The 20,748-nt window shown below is 38.4% G+C and overlaps 1 protein-coding gene and 1 long non-coding RNA gene across 2 annotated transcripts; one reads left to right on the forward strand and one right to left on the reverse strand.

Moving 5' to 3' along the window:
* Positions 1-556: 556 nt before the first annotated feature.
* Positions 557-19,693, forward strand: LOC136256179 (uncharacterized). Its single transcript, XM_066049131.1, has 4 exons — positions 557-753; positions 14,549-14,770; positions 14,939-15,130; positions 19,344-19,693. Exons 1-4 carry the CDS (start codon positions 661-663, stop codon positions 19,389-19,391), a joined length of 555 nt encoding a protein of 184 aa, XP_065905203.1. The 5' UTR covers positions 557-660; the 3' UTR covers positions 19,392-19,693.
* LOC136256186 (uncharacterized) lies at positions 9,383-10,214 on the reverse strand. The gene is made up of 2 exons (XR_010701359.1): positions 9,917-10,214; positions 9,383-9,850 (listed from the first exon to the last, which is right to left on the reverse strand). It is a non-coding gene; the product is annotated as an uncharacterized lncRNA (long non-coding RNA).
* Positions 19,694-20,748: the final 1,055 nt, after the last annotated feature.

Below are 20,748 nucleotides of genomic sequence, written 5' to 3' on the forward strand. Positions count from 1 at the left end.
AGAGCACCTTTGGGAGTATTGCAACCCCTTTGTAATACCTTTCAAGTGGTCCTAGAATATTCATAGGGAGTACTATGACACCTTTCAAAGGAATTTAAACAGCCATTAAAACACCACCATAAAAATGTTTGGGATACTCCCTATTTTTAACAGTATAAGGAATTGATTTGTGCTCCATATAATTATATATAAATTAATTTTCACTATGTCAAATATGGTTGTCTATACTAATAATAGATACATGATTTCACTCAAGGAATAGCATCAATTAGCCAAACTGCTTTGAATATGTGTGTGGCACTTCAAGTGTCAACATGACCACGTAAAGGATGTATCACAACCACTATAGGATGTGTCATTACCACAATCAGGATGTATTATGACCACTATTAGCATGTCCCGAATTGCATTGATAGTAAACAATTTAATCACAGGAATTACATCAATAAAAAATTACATCAATAAAAATTTACATGCATATATGCATGGTGCTATTATATGCATGTATGCAATTATATGCATGTATGCTAAAACTCATACATAACCATATCACTGGCTAATTGCACACCATATTTGCATGGAGTGTTGTTGCTGTTTACTTAGTGCAACTATTTTACTAGGTAGTTGACTATACAGTAAATTAACAAGGACAAATTAAAGATGGGAGAAGGTGCAGATCAACTGGAGCTCTTCACTCCAGGAGCTTATGCCTGCAGAGTAGTTATAGGATCCATTCCAAAACTAATAATACTGGTATGTATAACTGCTTAATGTTTATTGAATGTAGAGAGGATTCCCGATCCTATTAAAACCCCAAAGGAGTCCTCTGGGATTTTCTTTCTGCATTCCACAGATAGGGTCCGCAATCCAAAAAATCAACTTCTACAAATCAATCCCCCTACCATTGTGGGATGTTCATTGTAGTATCCCATTGCTTGATCCACCATGAAACCGTAGGCACGATTGTTATCTTCACAGAAATATTGTTTTCAGTATCTCGCAAGATGCAAACTTCATTTTTAAAATTTCGTGCTCCACACAAAGGACCGGATGAAACTTGCTACTTAGCCAAATCGTATCCAGAGTTGTTGTAGTTGAAAACTACGCACAGAAATAAGTAAATGATTTGCTGGATGCCCGGCACAGGGTTGCTTTCTTTGAAAAAACAGACAAAGAGATACGAAGTTTCGAATTCAAACTACCCTACCACCCAGGGCAAGAGAAGCCAACTCTTCCTCATAGTGTTTCGATACGGTTGGGTGCATAGTCTGTCTATGCTGTTAGTTTGGAAAAGATCTGAGACTTCTCACCATCTGGGTGACGAGTGTCAAAATTTTCTGCAGCATTAAAGGATTGTGTCACGCTTTCTAGCCATTTCCAGCGCTCCTGCAACCACAACAATCATCAATTATAAACTAAAACTATGGCAAAAGATGTCCCTGAACGTTTGGTAGCAGCGGTTGTCAATTATTATTTCATCCACGGCTTCCACGCCTCGTTCTAAGCTATGCATCAAGGGAGGCAGCAAAATCGTCCAAATTTGACTTCACCTCTCACGCTCCACAGCAGCTTCAAATCTTCACTAGATCACCCTACATCACTATTATGCTGCAAAACATCCAAAAACAAACCGAAAAAAGTACAAAATCTTTCATTTTTGATTCGAGCTGGGTGGAGCTCCTGGTGAGCTGCTGGTATACTGCATCATATGAAATCACAGAAACACCAACTACTACTACTACTACCAAACGTTTTGATCCATCATTCTAAACAAAATTAAGTGACCAGTGTGGCATCAGAAGTACTGGAAAGCGCTTTGGTACCGTTGAGAGAATCCCTTGAAATGACGCACGAAAATTTTGACGTTCTTCACCCAGATGGTGAGAAGTCTCAGATCCTTTCCAGACTAACAACATAGACAGACTATGCATCCAACCTTATCACATCACTATGAGGAAGAGTTGGCTTTCCTTGTCTTGGCTGGTAGGGCAGTTTGAATTCGAAAATTTGTGTTTCGGTTTCTGCTTTTTGAGAGAAAGCAACCCTGTGCCGGGAACCCAGTGAATCATTTGCTTATTACTGTGCGTACTTTTTAACTACATTAACTCTAGATAATATCTAGCTAAGCAGTAAGTTCTATCCCGTTCTTTGTGTGGAGCACGAAATTTTAAAAACAATTTTTGCATCTCACGAAATACTAAAATCGATATTTCTGTGAAGACAACAATCGTGCCTCCGGTTTCATGGTGGATCTAGCAATGGGATACCACAATGAACACCCCACAATGGTAGGGGGATCGATTTGTAAAAGTTGATTTTTCGGATTGCGGACCCTACCACAGAGTTTAGTTGCAAGATTTGACTGGTGGGGACTATTCTACGGAACGTAACGGAACGGAACGGAATGATGGACTAAACCACGGAACGGAACGCTTTCTCAAATTGAAGCTTGCAATTTACCATTGCTGAAACTTCCCTTATAAGTTAGCAGTGACATCTCCAGTGGGTGGTTAAACATAAGATTAAAAGAATTAACGGATCGATTGTGGGTTTTTGTTGGTTGTCATTAGTAACGAAGTATTATTGTGGGATGAGCTGTATCAGTGATGTTCATCCATACGGAAGGGAACTTTATGTGAGCTGTTTTTCTTATTTAGACTTTAGAAAACAGTTTTGGCCGGTCTTTCAAGTCATAAGTCAGTGTATAAATAAAGCAAGCAGGAAGATACTGGTAACAGGAAAGAGCCAGCTGAATTAAACTTCAAGAATTTTGTGCAGTGTGTGAGGAGCAAATATTTTGGCAGACCGCAAGGAGGGTATATTCTGCAAACATCACTGAAGTGTAAGCATGGAGTTATTTATATATTAACAGCTGGTGCAGTGGACTAATGCCGTATTCAATAGTGAGCTGATTTTATCTGTTGCACAATTCAAGGATGTGTCTGACTGCTAGCCTTGAATCAGGCTAAATGCCAAAACTCCAAGATCAGCCAAATCTCTATTATAAGCCGCATGTGAAACCATGCCCGTAGCCACCAGGCAAACGTGATTTGGACCAGGATGTGTGTGTAATTTCAATGTATCTAGTCAGACCTGAAATGGAACACTCACATTAATTACATACCACCTAAGAATCCTAGGATTTCTTAAGTGTAACATTTCACATGCTTAACTTCAAACAAAACAGGTTAAATTTGTTCGTCTATTTTCAAGTGATTCCCAGTCCAGCTGGTCCATGAAATTACAATGGGATCACATGTATTTGTTACAGTGCGGGCTGTCCTGTGTTGGATCTACTCTAGAGTTTAGATTTCAAGGTAGACTCACTGCCAATGTACTGACACTAGTACTGTTGTAGCATGTTTAAGTGGAGGACAAATGAAATAGTAATGCTAGATTATTTATGTATACAAATTTTTCATAATGAAATTGATATCCCATTTTGATTTGTACTTACACTTTGCAACATATTCAAGAGCAAGAAGCTACCACACTTAATCTCCAACCACTGTCATTAATTAACCAAGATCTCACTAGCCTGTAATCAAGACACACGGTAGTGTGTCGTGCGGCCCAAGAAGCCGGTGCGTAAAACCCGTGAGTATATTGACAGGAAGAAAGAAAACGCAATTTTCGCACCTCCGTAGCTCTGTGCTTCCTTGGTGAAACAAGACGATTTTTGCTGTGGACATTCCCTCCAACTGCAGCACTCCACATTCCAAATTTGAGCGAAATCGCTTAGCGCGTTCCCGAGATATGCGACTTCAAAAATTGGCTCAGTTTCTTCGTTTTTTTCTTTTTATTTTTCTTTTTCTTGTCGCACACTTACAAAAACTGCTATAAAACGCGAACGCGTTATCCGATTGCCTTGAAATTTGGCACACAGAAGGGGATATAAAGGCGCATCTCGGTACCAACTTTGGCTGGAATACGATAAACAGGCAAAGAGTTATAAGCGATTATTAACGAAAAATAACACCAATATGTTGTCACGCCTACAGGGTAAACCGCCTATGGGAAGAAGCTGAAAATCGGTGGGTGGATAGGTTAACTATTGAACCTCAAACCTTTTGTGGTTTGAAAGAAATCGAGCTAAAAACCAGGAAGATACAACGAAAAAACCAACAGTGTGTAACAATTACGCAATCGAGATTAGCTAATAAAAAAACGACTGCTTGTCACGCCTACCAGATAAACCGCTTAGGGTAATGCTTTGAAAATCGTTGTACAGATGGAGTAATCATCTTAGAAAGGCTCATCAATGGTGTAGAAGAATCAGACTTAAAGCCACGGAGTTATAACACGAAATCCAACTTGGTGCGGCAAGTGCGAGATCGAGATACTCTAATAGAGCAGTCATCCTAATAGAGCAGTCACCCTGAAGAGAATTCAAGAGATCAGCTAGAAATAAGAAACCTGTATAGAGATCAGCTACACACAAGTCACCCTGTAGAGAGATCAGCTAGAAGAAGTTACCTTGTAGGGAGTTCATGCAACTATGGAAAGAGATAGTTCAGCTAGAAAAAATCACCTTGTAGAGTTCAGCTACAAAGAAACCACCATGTAGAGAGTTCAGCTACAAACAAATCGCCCTGTGGAGAGATCAATAGAAGAAGTTACCTTGCAAAGAATTCAGCTACAAAGAAACCATCATGTAGAGAGTTCAGCTACAAACAAATCTCCCTGTAGAGAGATTAGCTAGAAGAAGTTACCTTGTAGAGAGTTCAGCTACAAAGAAACCATCATGTAGAGAGTTCACCTACAAACAAATCTCCCTGTAGAGAGATCAGCTAGAAGAAGTTACCTTGTAGAGAGTTCAGTTACAAAAAAACCACCATGTAGAGAGCTCAGCTACAAACTAGTGACCTTGTAGAGACATCAGCTAGAAGAAGGTACCTTGTAGAGAGTTCAGCTACAAAGAAACCATTCTTTAAAGAGCTCAGCTGCAAACAAATCACCTGTAAAGAATTCAGCTACAAATAAATCACCCTGTAGAAAGATGAGCTAGAAAAAGTTACCTTGTAGAGAGTTCAGTTACAAAGAAACCACCATGTAGAGAATTCGGCTACAAACTAGTGACCCTGTAAAGACATCAGCTAGAAGAAGTTACCTTGAGAGAGTTCAGCTACAAAGAAACCATTATTTAAAGAGCTCAGCTGCAAACAAATCACCTATACAGAATTCAGCTACAAACAAATCACCATGTAGAGAGATCAGCTAGAAGAAGTTAACTTGCAGAGAGTTCAGCTACAAAGAAACCATCATTTAGAGAGTTCAGCTTCAAACAAATCACCTGTAGAGAGTTCAGCTACAAACAAATCTCCCTGTAGAGAGATCAGCTAGAAGAAGTTACCTTGTAGAGAGTTCAGTTACAAAAAAACCACCATGTAGAGAGCTCAGCTACAAACTAGTGACCTTGTAGAGACATCAGCTAGAAGAAGGTACCTTGTAGAGAGTTCAGCTACAAAGAAACCATTCTTTAAAGAGCTCAGCTGCAAACAAATCACCTGTAAAGAATTCAGCTACAAATAAATCACCCTGTAGAAAGATGAGCTAGAAAAAGTTACCTTGTAGAGAGTTCAGTTACAAAGAAACCACCATGTAGAGAATTCAGCTACAAACTAGTGACCCTGTAAAGACATCAGCTAGAAGAAGTTACCTTGAGAGAGTTCAGCTACAAAGAAACCATTATTTAAAGAGCTCAGCTGCAAACAAATCACCTATACAGAATTCAGCTACAAACAAATCACCATGTAGAGAGATCAGCTAGAAGAAGTTAACTTGTAGAGAGTTCAGCTACAAAGAAACCATCATTTAGAGAGTTCAGCTTCAAACAAATCACCTGTAGAGAGTTCAGCTACAAACAAATCTCCCTGTAGAGAGATCAGCTAGAAGAAGTTACCTTGTAGAGAGTTCAGCTACAAAGAAACCACCATGTAGAGAGTTCAGCTACAAACAAATCGCCCTGTGGAGAGTTCAATAGAAGAAGTTACCTTGCAGAGAGTTCAGCTACAAAGAAACCATCATGTAGAGAGTTCAGCTGCAAATAAATCTCCCTGTACAGAGATCAGCTAGAAGAAGTTACCTTGTAGAGAGTTCAGCTTCAAACAAATCACCCTGTAGAAAGATCAGCTAGAAGAGGTCACCTTGTAGAGAGTTCAGTTACAAAAAAACCACCATGTAGAGAGCTCAGCTACAAACTAGTGACCTTGTAGAGACATCAGCTAGAAGAAGTTACCTTGTAGAGAGTTCAGCTACAAAGAAACCATTCTTTAAAGAGCTCAGCTGCAAACAAACCACCTTTACAGAATTCAGCTACAAATAAATCACCTTATAGAAAGATGAGCTAGAAAAAGTTACCTTGTAGAGAGTTCAGTTACAAAGAAACCACCATGTAGAGAATTCAGCTACAAACTAGTGACCCTGTAAAGACATCAGCTAGAAGAAGTTACCTTGAGAGAGTTCAGCTACAAAGAAACCATTATTTAAAGAGCTCAGCTGCAAACAAATCACCTATACAGAATTCAGCTACAAACAAATCACCATGTAGAGAGATCAGCTAGAAGAAGTTAACTTGTAGAGAGTTCAGCTACAAAGAAACCATCATTTTAGAGAGTTCAGCTTCAAACAAATCACCTGTAGAGAGTTCAGCTACAAACAAATCTCCCTGTAGAGAGATCAGCTAGAAGAAGTTACCTTGTAGAGAGTTCAGCTACAGAGAAACCACCATGTAGAGAGTTCAGCTGCAAAGAAATCACCCTGTATAAAATTCTGCCACGAACAAATTGCCCTGTAGAAAGATCAGTTAGAAGAAGTTACCTTGTAGAGAGTTCAGCTACAAAGAAACCATTCTGTAAAGAGCTCAGCTGCAAACAAATCACCTGTACAGAATTCAGCTACAAACAAATCACCCTGTAGAGAGATCAGCTAGAAGAAATTACTTTGTAGAGAGTTCAGCTACAAAGAAACCACCATGTAGAGAGTTCAGCTGCAAACAAATCACCCTGTAGAAAATAAAGCCACAAACAAATTGCCCTGTAGAAAGATCAGTTAGAAGAAGTTACCTTTTAGAAAGTTCAGCTACAAAGAAACCATTCTGTAAAGAGCTCAGCTGCAAACAAATCACCTGTACAGAATTCATCTACAAACAAATCACCCTGTAGAGAGATCAGCTAACTTGTAGAGAGTTCAGCTACAACGAAACCATCATTTAGAAAGTTCAGCTTCAAACAAATCACCTGTAGAGAGTTCAGTTACAAACAAATCTCCCTGTAGAGAGATCAGCTAGAAGAAGTTACCTTGTAGAGAGTGAAGCTACAAACAAATCACCCTATTGAAAGATCAGCTAGAAGAAGTCAACTTGTAGAAAGTTCAGTTACAAAGAAACCACCATGTAGAGAGTTCAGCTACAAACTAGCCACCTTGTAGAGACATCAGCTAGAAAAGTTACCTTGTAGAGAGTTCAGCTACAAAGAAACCATTCTGTAAAGAGCTCAGCTGCAAACAAATCACCTGTACAGAATTCAGCTACAAACAAATCACCCTGTAGAGAGATCAGCTAGAAGAAATTACCTTGTAGATAGTTCAGCTACAAACAAATCTCCCTGTAGAGAGATCAGCTAGAAGAAATTACCTTGTAGAGAGTTCAGCTACAAAGAAACCATTCTGTAAAGAGCTCAGCTGCAAACAAATCACCTGTACAGAATTCAGCTACAAACAAATCACCCTGTAGAGAGATCAGCTAGAAGATGTTACCTTGTAGATAGTTCAGCTACAAACAAATCACTCTGTAGAATGATCAGTTAGAAGAAGTTACCTTTTAGAGAGTTCAGCTACAAAGAAACCATTTTGTAAAGAGCTCAGCTGCAAACAAATCACCTGTAGAGAATTCAGCTACAAACAAATCACCCTGTAGAGAGATCAGCTAGAAGAAATTACCTTGTAGATAGTTCAGCTACAAACAAATCACGCTGTAGAAAGATCAGTTAGAAGAAGTTACTTTGTAGAGAGTTCAGCTACAAAGAAACCATTTTGTAAAGAGCTCAGCTGCAAACACATCGCCTGTACAGAATTCAGCTACGAACAAATCACCCTGTAGAGAGATCAGCTAGAAGAAGTTACCTTGTAGATAGTTCAGCTACAAACAAATCTCCCTGTAGAGAGATCAGCTAGAAGAAATTGCCTTGTAGATAGTTCAGCTACAAAGAAACCATCATGTGGAGAGTTCAGCTGCAAAGAAATCACCACTGCCCAAATTTCAAGGCAATAGCTCTTTCCAATCTGAAGTTATCAATTGTCAAAGTTGGCAAATTGGATGTGTGTGGAAGGCCCCTTTTTGCAAATCCGGTCACATATGTATTATATATATAATTTGTACATTTACTGATAAAATATTTAAAGTATATCTACTTCATCTTTACTTCTTCCTGTAGTAAAGAAAAAAAACATAGGTTAAAAAAGTCCCAAAGCTGGCCATAGGCCGGCTTTGGGGTATACAAATACAAAAAGAAATGAAATCTAATCCAAAACAGCCAAGCTGTAAAAAAGTGTGCGGCCCTCAGAAAGGCTATGGTGAAAAAAGATGTGAAATCCAAGGTGGCGGCCAAGAAATGGCTGTGATGGTAGGTTAATGGTAAAATTTTAATAACGACAATTCAGGTGAATTTTTGTGCCGCTTCACAAAATTTACCTGAATTGTCATTATTAAAATTTTTACCATTAACCTACCATCACAGCCATTTCTTGGCTGCCACCTTGGATTTCACATCTTTTTTCACCATAGCCTTTCTGAGGGCCGCACACTTTTTTACAGCTTGGCTGTTTTGGATTAGATTCACCTTACTGTAGTGATTTTATTGATTCATCTGTATGTTTTCTTCATTTTCCTTTGAAGTTGTACCAAGAGTTCATAATAAGGTGGAGAGTGTCTAACTTGAATGCATTCACCAAACACCCTGCTTAAAGTAACACCTTGGCCTTATTTCAGAACAAAGGCTTTACCATCTTCAGCAACACTAATCAACAGTTTTCTATCCCCCAGTAAAGGTGTTGATTTGATGAAAGGTGAACTTTACGCAGGGTGTTTGTACAGGCCATACTGAGAGTTAGACACTCTCCCCCACACAAATCAGTATTACGAACTCTTGGTTGTACAGTATAGGTAAACAAAGATAAGTTTCTCTCCCATCTTATTCTAGGATTTCTATTGACAAGGAAAATTCAATTATTTGTATACAGGCTCAAAATTGAGAAAATATAAAGAAAGTGAATTAATATTATACAGTCAGTTTGCTTTTGGATATTTAATGTCTCCAACCACAACAAAAATTCGATGAATCCATGCATCTCATCACTGGTCATCTGAACATTCTGAAAGTGATACCTCACTCAATCAACCATATATTCTGTTTATTAGACTGAATAAAGTCATGATTACCTAAACAATCACTTAAGTTTTATAATTATCCTATTCCATTTTCCTGGAGGTTCCACTGATAAAATGCAATTTCAGCAATGATAGCAGCTAGCCAAGCTGCAAGTTGATTCAGAAAGCATTCCATTCTGTATAATAGACCCCATCCAGAATAGACCCCATCCAGAATTCAACTCAGTACTCAGGCTGAGATATCTGACAATAGTCCACTACTCTGTTAATGAATCATTGATGTTCACACAATATAGCCTCCTTGAGGTATCTGAATGTTTGCTCCTCACACACTGCACAAAATTCCTTTAGATTCTGCTTAGACTGAGTTGATTCAGCTTGTCACCATACTTGTTTCCTTTGTAGTGTAGCTATACACATACTGATTTATGCCGATCAGAAAGGCTGGGCCTCAGACTGTACATTCTAAAGTCAAGTAAGTAAAAATAACTCACATACTAGTAAAAACAAGTCATGCATTAAGTTCCCTACTTGATATATCCGAAGATGAACACACTGAGTCAGCTATTCCCACAATTAGTACTTCGTTACTAATGACAACCAACAAGAACCCACAATCGATCCTTAAATTCGTTTTATCTTTCTTGGGGTACGTTTGATTACCTGCTGGAAGTGCCACTGATAACTTGTACAGCAATGGTAAGCTGCAAGCTTCAATCTGAGAAAGCATTCCGTTCCGCAGTTTAGTCCATTATTCCGTTCCGTTCCGTTCCGTAGAGTAGACCCCACCGATTTGACTCCCTGTGTTAACCTTCTCACAGGGACATGACTAAAACACGGAACGGACTTGGAAAACGGACTAGCAAACGGACTGGAAAGAACTTACCTGAAAAGGTTTTTTGGCCGTAGAAATTCACTGTACAGGTGCTAGAAAGAATATAACACGCAACAACGACCTGAAACAAACCTCTGAACTGCTCTGAACACGATGTCGAAGTTTGCTCAAGCCGATATTAAGCCCTGCGCTTAAAGATAGTCTGAAATTAAATTCATTTTGTGTTTAATTAAAAGCGCACTTTCGTTTCGCATGTGTAAACAAGACAAGACACAAGCTTTAAGCCTGTTAAGACACTATGTTACTTGGAATTCATGGTCTGGTTAATTGCTGCAATTAGTTTGACGGCTGATCTTCAGTTTTACAGGTGACAGCCAGTGTTGGGCAAGTTACTTTGTAAAAGTAACTAGTTACATATTACATATTACTTGCAACAGAACTATTTAGTTACAGTTACATATTACCCATAAAATAAAGTAACTGTAATAATATTACATATTATATTACTTTGTGTCCACAGCCTTAAGCTGTCACGTGTGAAACTACCACCTTATCACGTGACATGATTGCGTTGTTGGACAATGTACAAATCTTGGTTATAAGTAAGAAGCTAGTGAATAAGCTTCATTCAATAGGCCTCGTTACTCCATTGTGGTTAGGCGTTACTCAGAGGATTACTAACGAGATTAGTAACTTCTTTACTTTTAGTGATAATATTACGTCATATTAGACTCGTTACAGTAATTATATTACTTAGGTAACGCGTTACGTTTGTAAGTAAAGTATCTTGCGTTATATTACCTGTTTTCATAGCGTATTTCGTTATAATACTTTGTTACCACAAAAGTAATAATATTACGTAACGCGTTACTTATGTAACGCGTTACTCCCAACACTGGTGACAGCTCGTGACAGGTAGGCTTCGTGGCGGCCACGTTGTATTTAATCAGCTGGCAAGAAACTGGCTACTACAAATCTTTGTTTGCTTAAACTGTTAGTAGCTAACCGACAACTTCGCTGTCACAGGCGCTCAAACTGGCAGACTGGCGCTTTGTAAATTATCTCAGGGTAGTAATGGTGGATCGAGCACACGTTTAGAGGTTTGTTTAAGGCTGTTGTTACGTGTTATATTCTTTGTAGCAGTGATTTAGTGAGTTTCTATGGCAAAAAAAACGTTTTCAGGGGAGTTCCTTCCAGTCCGTTTGTGAGTCCGTTTTCCCAGTCCGTTCCGTGTTTTAGTCATATCCTTCTCACAGTGAGATAACATTCACTTTTGTTTTTCTTATTCTTAAAATTAACTTACAATTTTAAACCAAGCTAGCACATGCCCACAGCTGGCCGTGGGCGCGTGCCTGGTTTACTGAAATAGTTTTTGTAAGTGTGTGCTGTGTGTGGGGGTGTACTGTGTGTTTGTCAAGACCCTCACTGGAAAGACCATCACCCTTGAAGTAGAGGCCAGTGACACTATTGAAAATGTGAAGGCCAAGATCCAAGACAAGGAGGGAATCCCACCTGACCAACAACGTCTGATCTTTGCCGGAAGGCAACTTGAGGATGGCCGCACCTTGAGTGACTACAACATCCAAAAGGAATCCACCCTTCGCCTGGTGCGTGCGTCAAAAATGACGAACGATATGTGAACGATATATATTAGTTAAATCAAAATCAATGATTTCATGGGGTAAATAGCTAATTGTTCCAATTGCGGATCTCAGCCCACAATCGCGAATCACAAATCAACGAATCCCGAGCGATTTCACCCACGCAAATAATTAAAACTGTTTCAAATCACGTACAGATTGTAAAGCCAAAGGTGTCGTACCCCTCGTCAATCTACCCAAGTAGAAAAAAAAAAACGGGAACGGGACGGGGACCGAAAGCGGGACAAACTACGGAAAATGTCTGGTTGTGGTCGCACGAGACTGAGGTCTCATCAATATTGTAATGTATTTACATGTTTCCTCATTTAATAATGATGGTTCTCTCTCTTACATGCAGGTTGGACAGGTTAGATTTTATAGCACAATGTTTCTTAGCAACGTTGTTTGGATATTTTCGATTGAAACACTCTGACAGAGCAGTCAGCTGAATTAAAATATACTATAATAGAGCTGTCAATGTTTTGTTAACTATCCCACCAGGGACCCACATTGATGGCCTGTGAATTGATGGGCTATAGCTGTCATAGATTAGGTAGCTATCGTATATACTAAGTCATCAACATTGTGAAAGTTAGCTAGTCCTTGAAATCATAAATAATATTAAAATATTCAACCATTATCTGGTAGCAGTAGATGCAGTTTTTGTAGTCTATAATATAGCACTGTCAGTTAACTAGAGTACCTTGTGATTCAGTTTTCATCAGTATAGTGAGAAGTCATATGATGGGAGTATGTATGCAGCACTGGTATGCTTGTCAAGCTGAAGTGGCTCCCCAAGAGGAGTCCACATGCATAACTGTCCTCAGTCTCCTACTTTGGAACCATACACCTATATACACATACTGCAGCTACCACATATCCATCATGTGAATCTTTTCCTGAGGTTGCAGGTGCAGCTTCCCGCATCTATGTTCATGCAGGCACTGTCAGTTCTACCTATGTTTGTATACATATACACTACGTGAGAAAAATTATTAAATGGTAAAAGCAGCTTGCAAGTAAGAAGTAAAAGCAAAATAAGGTCTGTATTAAATTTTCACACAGGTATAACTCAACTTGAAGAGCAGCTTTGACACTTTGTTGAGAGAATTTGCAGGAAAAAACACAGTCAAACTATAAAAACAGTTCAAAAGATACGTACTTCTGTGTGTAATATGCTGTTAAAAGAGGTTTGTTTAACCATAGATCCTTTATACCCCAGATGTATAGGATCTAAGGTTTAACAAGCACTTCCTTAGCTGTGTATAACAACATAATTGAAGAATTACAAAACTTTTATGAATTTTATGAAATCCAAAATAATTATGTATTGCAAAACCAAAAAATCTATTGGCTAAAATAACATGGTAAAAATACATAGTTGGTTTATTCCAGATGAGAAAGATGGTGTCTGGTTTTTAGAAGTAGCACAACATAAATGTGTTCCTTACACTTGTAGTTTAAATTCAATAAATGCTGCGTAGATATTTCCTTGGTTAGCCCTATTTGACATTCAAAAACTGCGTGATATAGCCTAGTGACAGACTGACAGTTTCAAATAAAAAATTTCCCTCCATGGCTGCACAACCATTGATTGTGTAACTGTCGCGACAGTTACACAATAGAACTAACTGTAGAACTAACTGTATTAACTATAGTCATTTGGATACTTATTGTTGTACGCCTATCTGTAATGTACGTGCACACTACACATTAAACTTTGAGTATGACACGAGGTGGTATTCTACGCAAGTTGAATCCCTCTCTACTCCGCCAATCCTGAGTCGAACCTGGCCAAGATAGGAATGCTACTAGGCATGAGGCTATTATGCTCCAAAAATTGAGCATTATGTTTTTGAGCAGTACTCAAAAAATCACCCATTATGCTTTTGAGAATTGCCCATTATTCCCAAAATTATAGCTACCATAATTGGCTAATAATGCCAGTTCATTGCTGTATCAGGCCATTTTTAAGCTACAAATAGTCTTGAATTCTTTAGCTGGTTGCTGTATTAGAGTATTTCATTTCAATGTGACTGCTTTATTAGAGTAAATAATATTCAGTGACTGTTCTATTAGAATTTCTGACTGCTCTATTAGAGTATCTCGATCTTTTTTAACGGAATTGTGCAATCTGCAGATTTTCCTACTGTTAAAGCTTTATAATCACCTCAAAATGCTAGCATAATTCTTGATTCCCACACATACCTATTATGCCCGAAATTATGCCGGCATAATCGCCGCATCCCCAAATGCTACCACAGCATTTGGATGCTGTGACCAGATAAATGACCATGTACTATTATTTTCACTCATATAACCCCCCCCCCCCCCCCCCCCATTACAATAACTACTGGAGGCAAGAGTTCATAATAATTATCAACAGTGAATTTAATAATAATTTTTATTATTATAAGAGGGTGGATGGTGTGGTTTCGTTCAAATGGGCTAATATACTAACATCCAAGTACAGCAATCATGCATGTTTAATGCAAATCATCAGTATTAGCTATAGCCCTGCCATTAGCTATTTCAATATATATTAACATCATTGTGGCATTATAGCTATAGTCTTGTCTATAGTTTTGCTTTTAAAGGCTACTTTTATAGCTGCTTTAATTGGTATGGTTGTGTCATATAGTACTATATATTGGTGCATGGTTAATCTTTTCATTTCATTGATTTTAGGGGCTATCATTGATTATTATAGCTTATCAGGTGGAGCTGAACATGGCTGTAGGTAGGGCTGCTGAGGTTGAGCCAACAGCAGTGTGTTACTTTTTTGATGAATATGATGATTACTATGGCTACCGTATTTGTGTTAACCTGATATCTGCTGGCATGATTAACATCCTTCTGTGTATCACCTTGCTGATCATTGACCTGTTTATCCCATGTCTCAATTCTGGGGTAAGTTTATATACATTCAGCTACAGTACTGCATAATACATACCACTGATCAGCTGCCTATATAGCTACATCCATTGGTGCAAGTATCTGGATGCATGTAGCTAAGTCTTCTACAGACTGTTGTTAGTCCTTGCTGTATCTACTAGTATACTACGTATTTCTTTACAGTACACTCGGCTGTCCCAGTTGTTCATAATGATCTGGGCCACAGTCATGGCAGTCTACATGTTGATCACTAGTGCATTGATAGCTAACCTCTACACCAGGTTCTGTGATCGTGAATGTTGTGAATGTGCAGAAGAAATATATACAAAGTTCATTATATTCCCAGTTTTTGGATTTTTCATCATGGTTGTTTGGGTAAGTTAACTGTACTGTATGTGTAGTCACATAATATAGATCTGCTGCAGTGAATGTATGGGATATTATTATACTTCAGTCATTCAGGAAAAAGAACTAGTCAGTGATAAATATATACACAAATGAGCTATGTACACCTCTGCACTAAGATATGTTATGTGCATACAACTTTCTCTTGCAACTAATTAAGAAGTTTAAACATCACTTTAACCAGTGTGGCACTGGAGGGATAATTGCAGAACCTTTACAAGGTGGCCAAGTGGAAGTCTTTGAGTCAAGTGTCAGTCATGGGTATAGAGACTGATTAAGGGTTAATGTCTCCTAGTATATCTTTCAGTGTAAGTGACCTCTCGTTTCACAACTTTTTATGAAACTTAAAAGTCCCTTGTACATACTAGTAATATTTATAGTGGCAATAAATTCAAAGGAGAAAACATGGCTTGATTTCACTACAAACTTTAGCTATATAATTTACTCAATTTTGTACCATTTGTTTGTTTCCACAGAACCTTACTGCAGTGTTTGTTATTATATAGAGTGCTTCGATTAACAAGTTTATACAGGCTATACATTAACAGTTTTATCATATCAGGGGCAGCTCCAGTAGTGGGGTTTTGGAGGTTTCTAGAAACTGGTCAAGCAAAATTGAGATACCCTAATAGAGCAGTCACCCTAATACAACAATAATCTCTGGGGTACATGCTCCCAAACCAGCATGTTTCACATGTTAGTGTACTTCTCATGCTAAGGTACAAGTGTATACAATCCTTTCTACAAAATTATGTACTATAAATCCATGTAGCTATGAGCCCTGGCATCACAAAGTCTGGATTGGAAATCGGTCAAAATTCCTGGAGCAGGCCATACACATAGATATGACACTTATTGAAATTGTAAATATCAAGACACACGATAGTGTGTCGTGCGGCCCAAGAAGCCGGCGCGCCACACCGTGAGTATATTGACAGGAAGAAAGAAAACGTCATTTTCACACCTTTGTATTTCGATGATACCTTATCCGATTGGAACTAAATTTGCTACAGAGTTGTCCGCCAGCTAGGGGAGTTTACATTCCACATTTGAAGGAAATCGCTCCAGCCATTTTCAAGATACGAGCTGCCAAAGTTTCGTTTTTTTTCTTCGTTTTTTTTTCTTCTTCGTGTTTTCGCACACTTGCAAAAATTGCTATAAACCGAAAACGTGTACTCTGATCGCCTTGCAATTTGGTGCACAGAAAGGGAGTCCAAAGGTGAATCCTAGTATCAAATTTGGTGCAAATTCGATGAACGGTTCAGGATTTATTACCGATTATTCGCGTAAAACAAGATCGATATGTTGTCACGCCTACAGGGTAAACCGCTTCATGGAATGAGTTGAAAATTGCTATGTAGATGGAGTAACCATCGTAGGAGTGCCTTTTGGTGGTTTGAAAGGAATCGAGATAAAGACCATGGAGATATGACACAAAACCCAACCTATGTCACAATTACGCGATCGATTTTTATGAATAAAACAGTATAAGTTTTTACGCCTATTAGGCAAACCGCTTAGCGCAATGAACTGAAAATCGGTGTATAGCTGGAATAATCATCATAGAAAGTCCTTGCAGTAGTACAGAAGAATCGGATTACAAACCACTGAGTTATGATTTGAAAGCCAACTCCGTGTAGCAAATGCGAGATCGAGATACTCTAATAGAACAATCACCCTAATAGAGCATTCAGCTAATTTATTTACTCCATTGTAGAATTCTATTACATTGCAAGTTATTCTGTAGGGAGTTCAGCTGCAAACAGTTAATCTTATAGACAGTTCAGCAAGAAGCAAGTCACCCTATAGAGAGTTCAGCTACAAATATATCGCTGTAGTGATTCAGAACATTACAAGTCACACTGAAGAGAGTTCAGCTATAAACAAGTCATGCACCCTGTAGAGAGTTCGGCTACACTCTCTAGAGAATTCAGCTACAAACAAGTCACTGTGGAGAGAGTTCAGCTACAAAGAAACTACCCTGTAAAGAGTTCATCTATACAAACAAGTTACCCTATAGAGATCACCTGCAAACAAGTAACCCTAAAGAGAGTTCAGCTACAGACAAGTTACTTTATAGTTTATACAGTGTTCAGCTACAAGTAAGTCACTCTGTAGAGAATTCAACTACAAGTAAGTTACTCCGTAGAGAATTCAGCTACAAACAAGTCACTCTGTAAAGAATTTTGCTACAAACAAGTCACAGTGTAGAGAGTTCAGCAACCAAAATACTACTCTGTAAAGAGTTCAGCTATACAAACAAGTTACTCTGTAGAGAGATCAGCTAGAAACAAGAGAGAGCTCAGCTAGAAGAAGTCACCCTGTAGAGAACTCAGCTGCAAAGAAACCCTGTAGAGAGATCAACTACAAACAAATCACCCTGCAGAGCGTTCAGCTATAAACAAATCACCCTGTAGAAAGTTCAGGTACAAACAAATCACCCTATATACAGTTCAGCTACAAAAAAAAATCACTCTGTAGAGAGTTCAGCTACAAAGGAGCCATCCTGTAGAGAGTTCAGCTACAAATAAGTTATGCTACAGTGAGATCAGTTTGAAACAAGAGATTCCATCTACAAACAAATTAACCAGGTGTAGAGAGTTCAGCTATGAACAGATCATCCTGTAGACAGTTCAGCTAGATACAAGTCACCCTATAGAGAGATCAGCTAGAGGAAGTCACCTTGTAGAGAGATCAGCTAGAAAAAAGTTGTCTTGTAGAGAGTTCAGTAACAAAGAAACCATCCTGTAGAGAGTTCAGCTACAAACAAATCACCCTGTAGAGAGTTCAGCTGCAAACAAACCACCCTGTAGAGAGTTCAGCTACAAACAAATCAACCTATAGAGAGATCAGCTCGAGGAAGTCACCTTGTAGAGGGATCAGCTAGAAACAAGTCACCTTGTAGAGAGTTCAGGTACAAAGAAACCACCATGTAGACAGTTCAGCTGCAAACGTATCGCCTGTAGAGAGTTCATGCAGTTAGAAACAAATCACCCTGCAGAGAGATCAGCTAGAAGAGGTCACCTTGTAGAGAGTTCAGCTACAAAGAAACCATCATGTAGAGAGTTCAGCTGCAAAGAAATCACCCTGTAGAGAGTTCAGCTACAAAAAGATCATCCTGTAGAGAGTTCAGCTAGAAGAAGTCACCTTGTAGAGAGTTCAGCTACAAAGAAACCATCATGTAGACTCTGAGAGTTAAGCTGCAAACAAATCACTCTGTAGAGAGTTCAGCTAGAAGAAGTCATCTTGTAGAGAGTTCAGCTACAAAGAAACCATCGTGTAGAGAGTTCAGCTACAAAGAAACCACCATGTAGAGAGTTTAGCTGCAAACAAATTACCTGTAGAGAGTTCAGCTAGAAACAAATCACCCTGTAGAGAGATCAGCTAGAAGAGATCACCTTGTAGATAGTTCAGCTACATTTCAAGTCACCCAGTAGAGAGATCAGCTGCAAAATAATATCCTGTGGGGAATAATGGGCATGTAATTAATATATGTATATAATTTGTATAATTACTAATAAAATCAAAATTAATTGAAGTATTAAAAATCTTCTTTAAGTTCTTTTCTTCTTCCTGTGGTAAAGAAAAAAACACATGGGTTAAAAAAGCCCCAAAGCCAGCCATTGGCTGGCTTTGCAGTATACAAATACAAAAAGAAGTGATATCTAATCAAAAATAGCCAAGTTGTAAAAAAAGGTGCGGCCCCCAAAAAGGCCATGGTAAAAAAAGATGTGAAATCCAAGGTGGCGGCCAAGAAATGGCTGTGATGGTAGGTTAATGGTAAAAATTTTAATAACAACAATTCAGGTGAATTTGGTGCCGCACAAAATTCACCTGAATTGTCATTATTAAAATTTTTACCATTAACCTACCATCACAGCCATTTCTTGGCTGCCACCTTGGATTTCACATCTTTTTTCACCATGGCCTTTTTGGTGGCCACACCTTTTTTACAGCTTGACTGTTTTTGATTAGGTTATCTTAACACAAATTCACTACAATTTTGACCTACATAGCATGTTAAATGGTATTGTCATTTATAGCACCGCACATATGAACATGCAAGAGAGAATGTAAACCACATAAGACATGGGTACATATATTTTATTTACACATGTATTGTATACATACGTAAGTCAAATTCTGTACAATGTATATACAAGTGTGTTTTTCTTATATTTAGGTAGTTATGGCTATAATCTCACTGATAAGGTTGATCATTGGCAAATAAGATGTTCAATATAGACCACTACGACAAGATACAAAGAACTACTCAACTTTATATTCAGTTATTACTGCTGTATCATGCATTGCTATAATTATTTTAATTATCTGTATAGTAGCATTAATTTTGTTGACATATTGAACAACAGTATAGAAGCTGCACATGTTGTTATAACGTTTTATTGTTGTTGTAGAATAGCTACCATGGCTATTACTATTACAAAGACAGGCTCACTCTATTGACATATTTTAAAATGTGTTGAAAAATTGATTGTATTAAATTTGCTGTATGTTGAAATGATAATTAATGCCTATCAACTAATTATATGTACCTGCAGGGGAGGATCCAGGGAGATTTCTGAGGCTCCGAAAACTGGTCAAGTATATTCAGGAAATTAAAACTGATCTTGTAGTGATTTGCAAGGCTGTCAAAGGTTCAGATCGAAATACACTACAGTAATTATAGAGCAGTCAACTAACCTAATAGAACAGTCATGTTTTGTAATCTTTTAGACCTGTACCAACAGAAAAACTAATCTAAAATAATATTATTGTATCTCAGAATGTTTGTGAAAAATTTCCTAGGGGCATGCCCCAGACCCCCACCTGTATGTCCCCACCGGCATGCCCACCACCGACCCTCACCGGCATGCCCCAGACCCCTAAATTACATGTAGCTCTACCTGTTAACTCTTTAGCCTGCTCCTGATGCTGTGCAGCAGAAACAGTCTATAACTGTCAATCAATTCCTAACATATGCTTAAAAATGTCTGCTTTAAAGATTTTTAGTCAAAATTGTTACCTGATTCAATCTCAAAGTACATAAATTTTGAGAATTTCCTGGGGAAGCATGCCATCAGACCCCCCATCAGACCCCCCATCAGACCCCCCATCAGACCACCCATGGTTTAAGTGTGCATGCAACAGAAAATTTGGAAACTAGTCACCAAAATTCCTGAGCCACCCTTGACCTGTAGCTGCTGCATAATCACAGGTTATATGTAGAGATGTAGCAAGCTGGGCTGTGTTTGTGTACTCATTGGCTTAGTATCATGATATATTTGCATAGCTGTTTTATCAGCAAAAATAGGATAATTAGCATCTAGTAAAGATTTCTGAGAATTTCTGAAATCTAATTAACATAACATTATCACTAATATCATATAGTTTGGGACATGTTGCACTCACATTCATGCACATTCATGTACAGGGTGTAGGTATGGTGAAAACAGGTGAGCAAGTATGTTTAGGAAAGTGTAATAGCCAATGTGCAGTGCTGACCAAAAAAATGAAAATATGAAGCAAAAATATGCCAGTACTGGTAGAAGTCCAGTCCACTGTTTGTACCTTCCAGCTACATGTAA

This window comes from Dysidea avara, chromosome 5 (genome assembly GCF_963678975.1).
Source record: "Dysidea avara chromosome 5, odDysAvar1.4, whole genome shotgun sequence".
NCBI classification, from domain to species: Eukaryota; Metazoa; Porifera; class Demospongiae; order Dictyoceratida; family Dysideidae; genus Dysidea; species Dysidea avara.

What these genes read in the sequence shown, in the direction of transcription:
- LOC136256179 (XM_066049131.1), top strand. Translation starts at nt 661, where the DNA reads ATGGGAGAAGGTGCAGATCAACTGGAGCTCTTCACTCCAGGAGCTTAT. An exon ending in TTCCAAAACTAATAATACTG is followed by an intron (nt 754 to 14,548) that starts GTATGTATAACT and finishes CATTGATTTTAG; the next exon opens with GGGCTATCATTGATTATTAT. An exon ending in TCCCATGTCTCAATTCTGGG is followed by an intron (nt 14,771 to 14,938) that starts GTAAGTTTATAT and finishes ATTTCTTTACAG; the next exon opens with TACACTCGGCTGTCCCAGTT.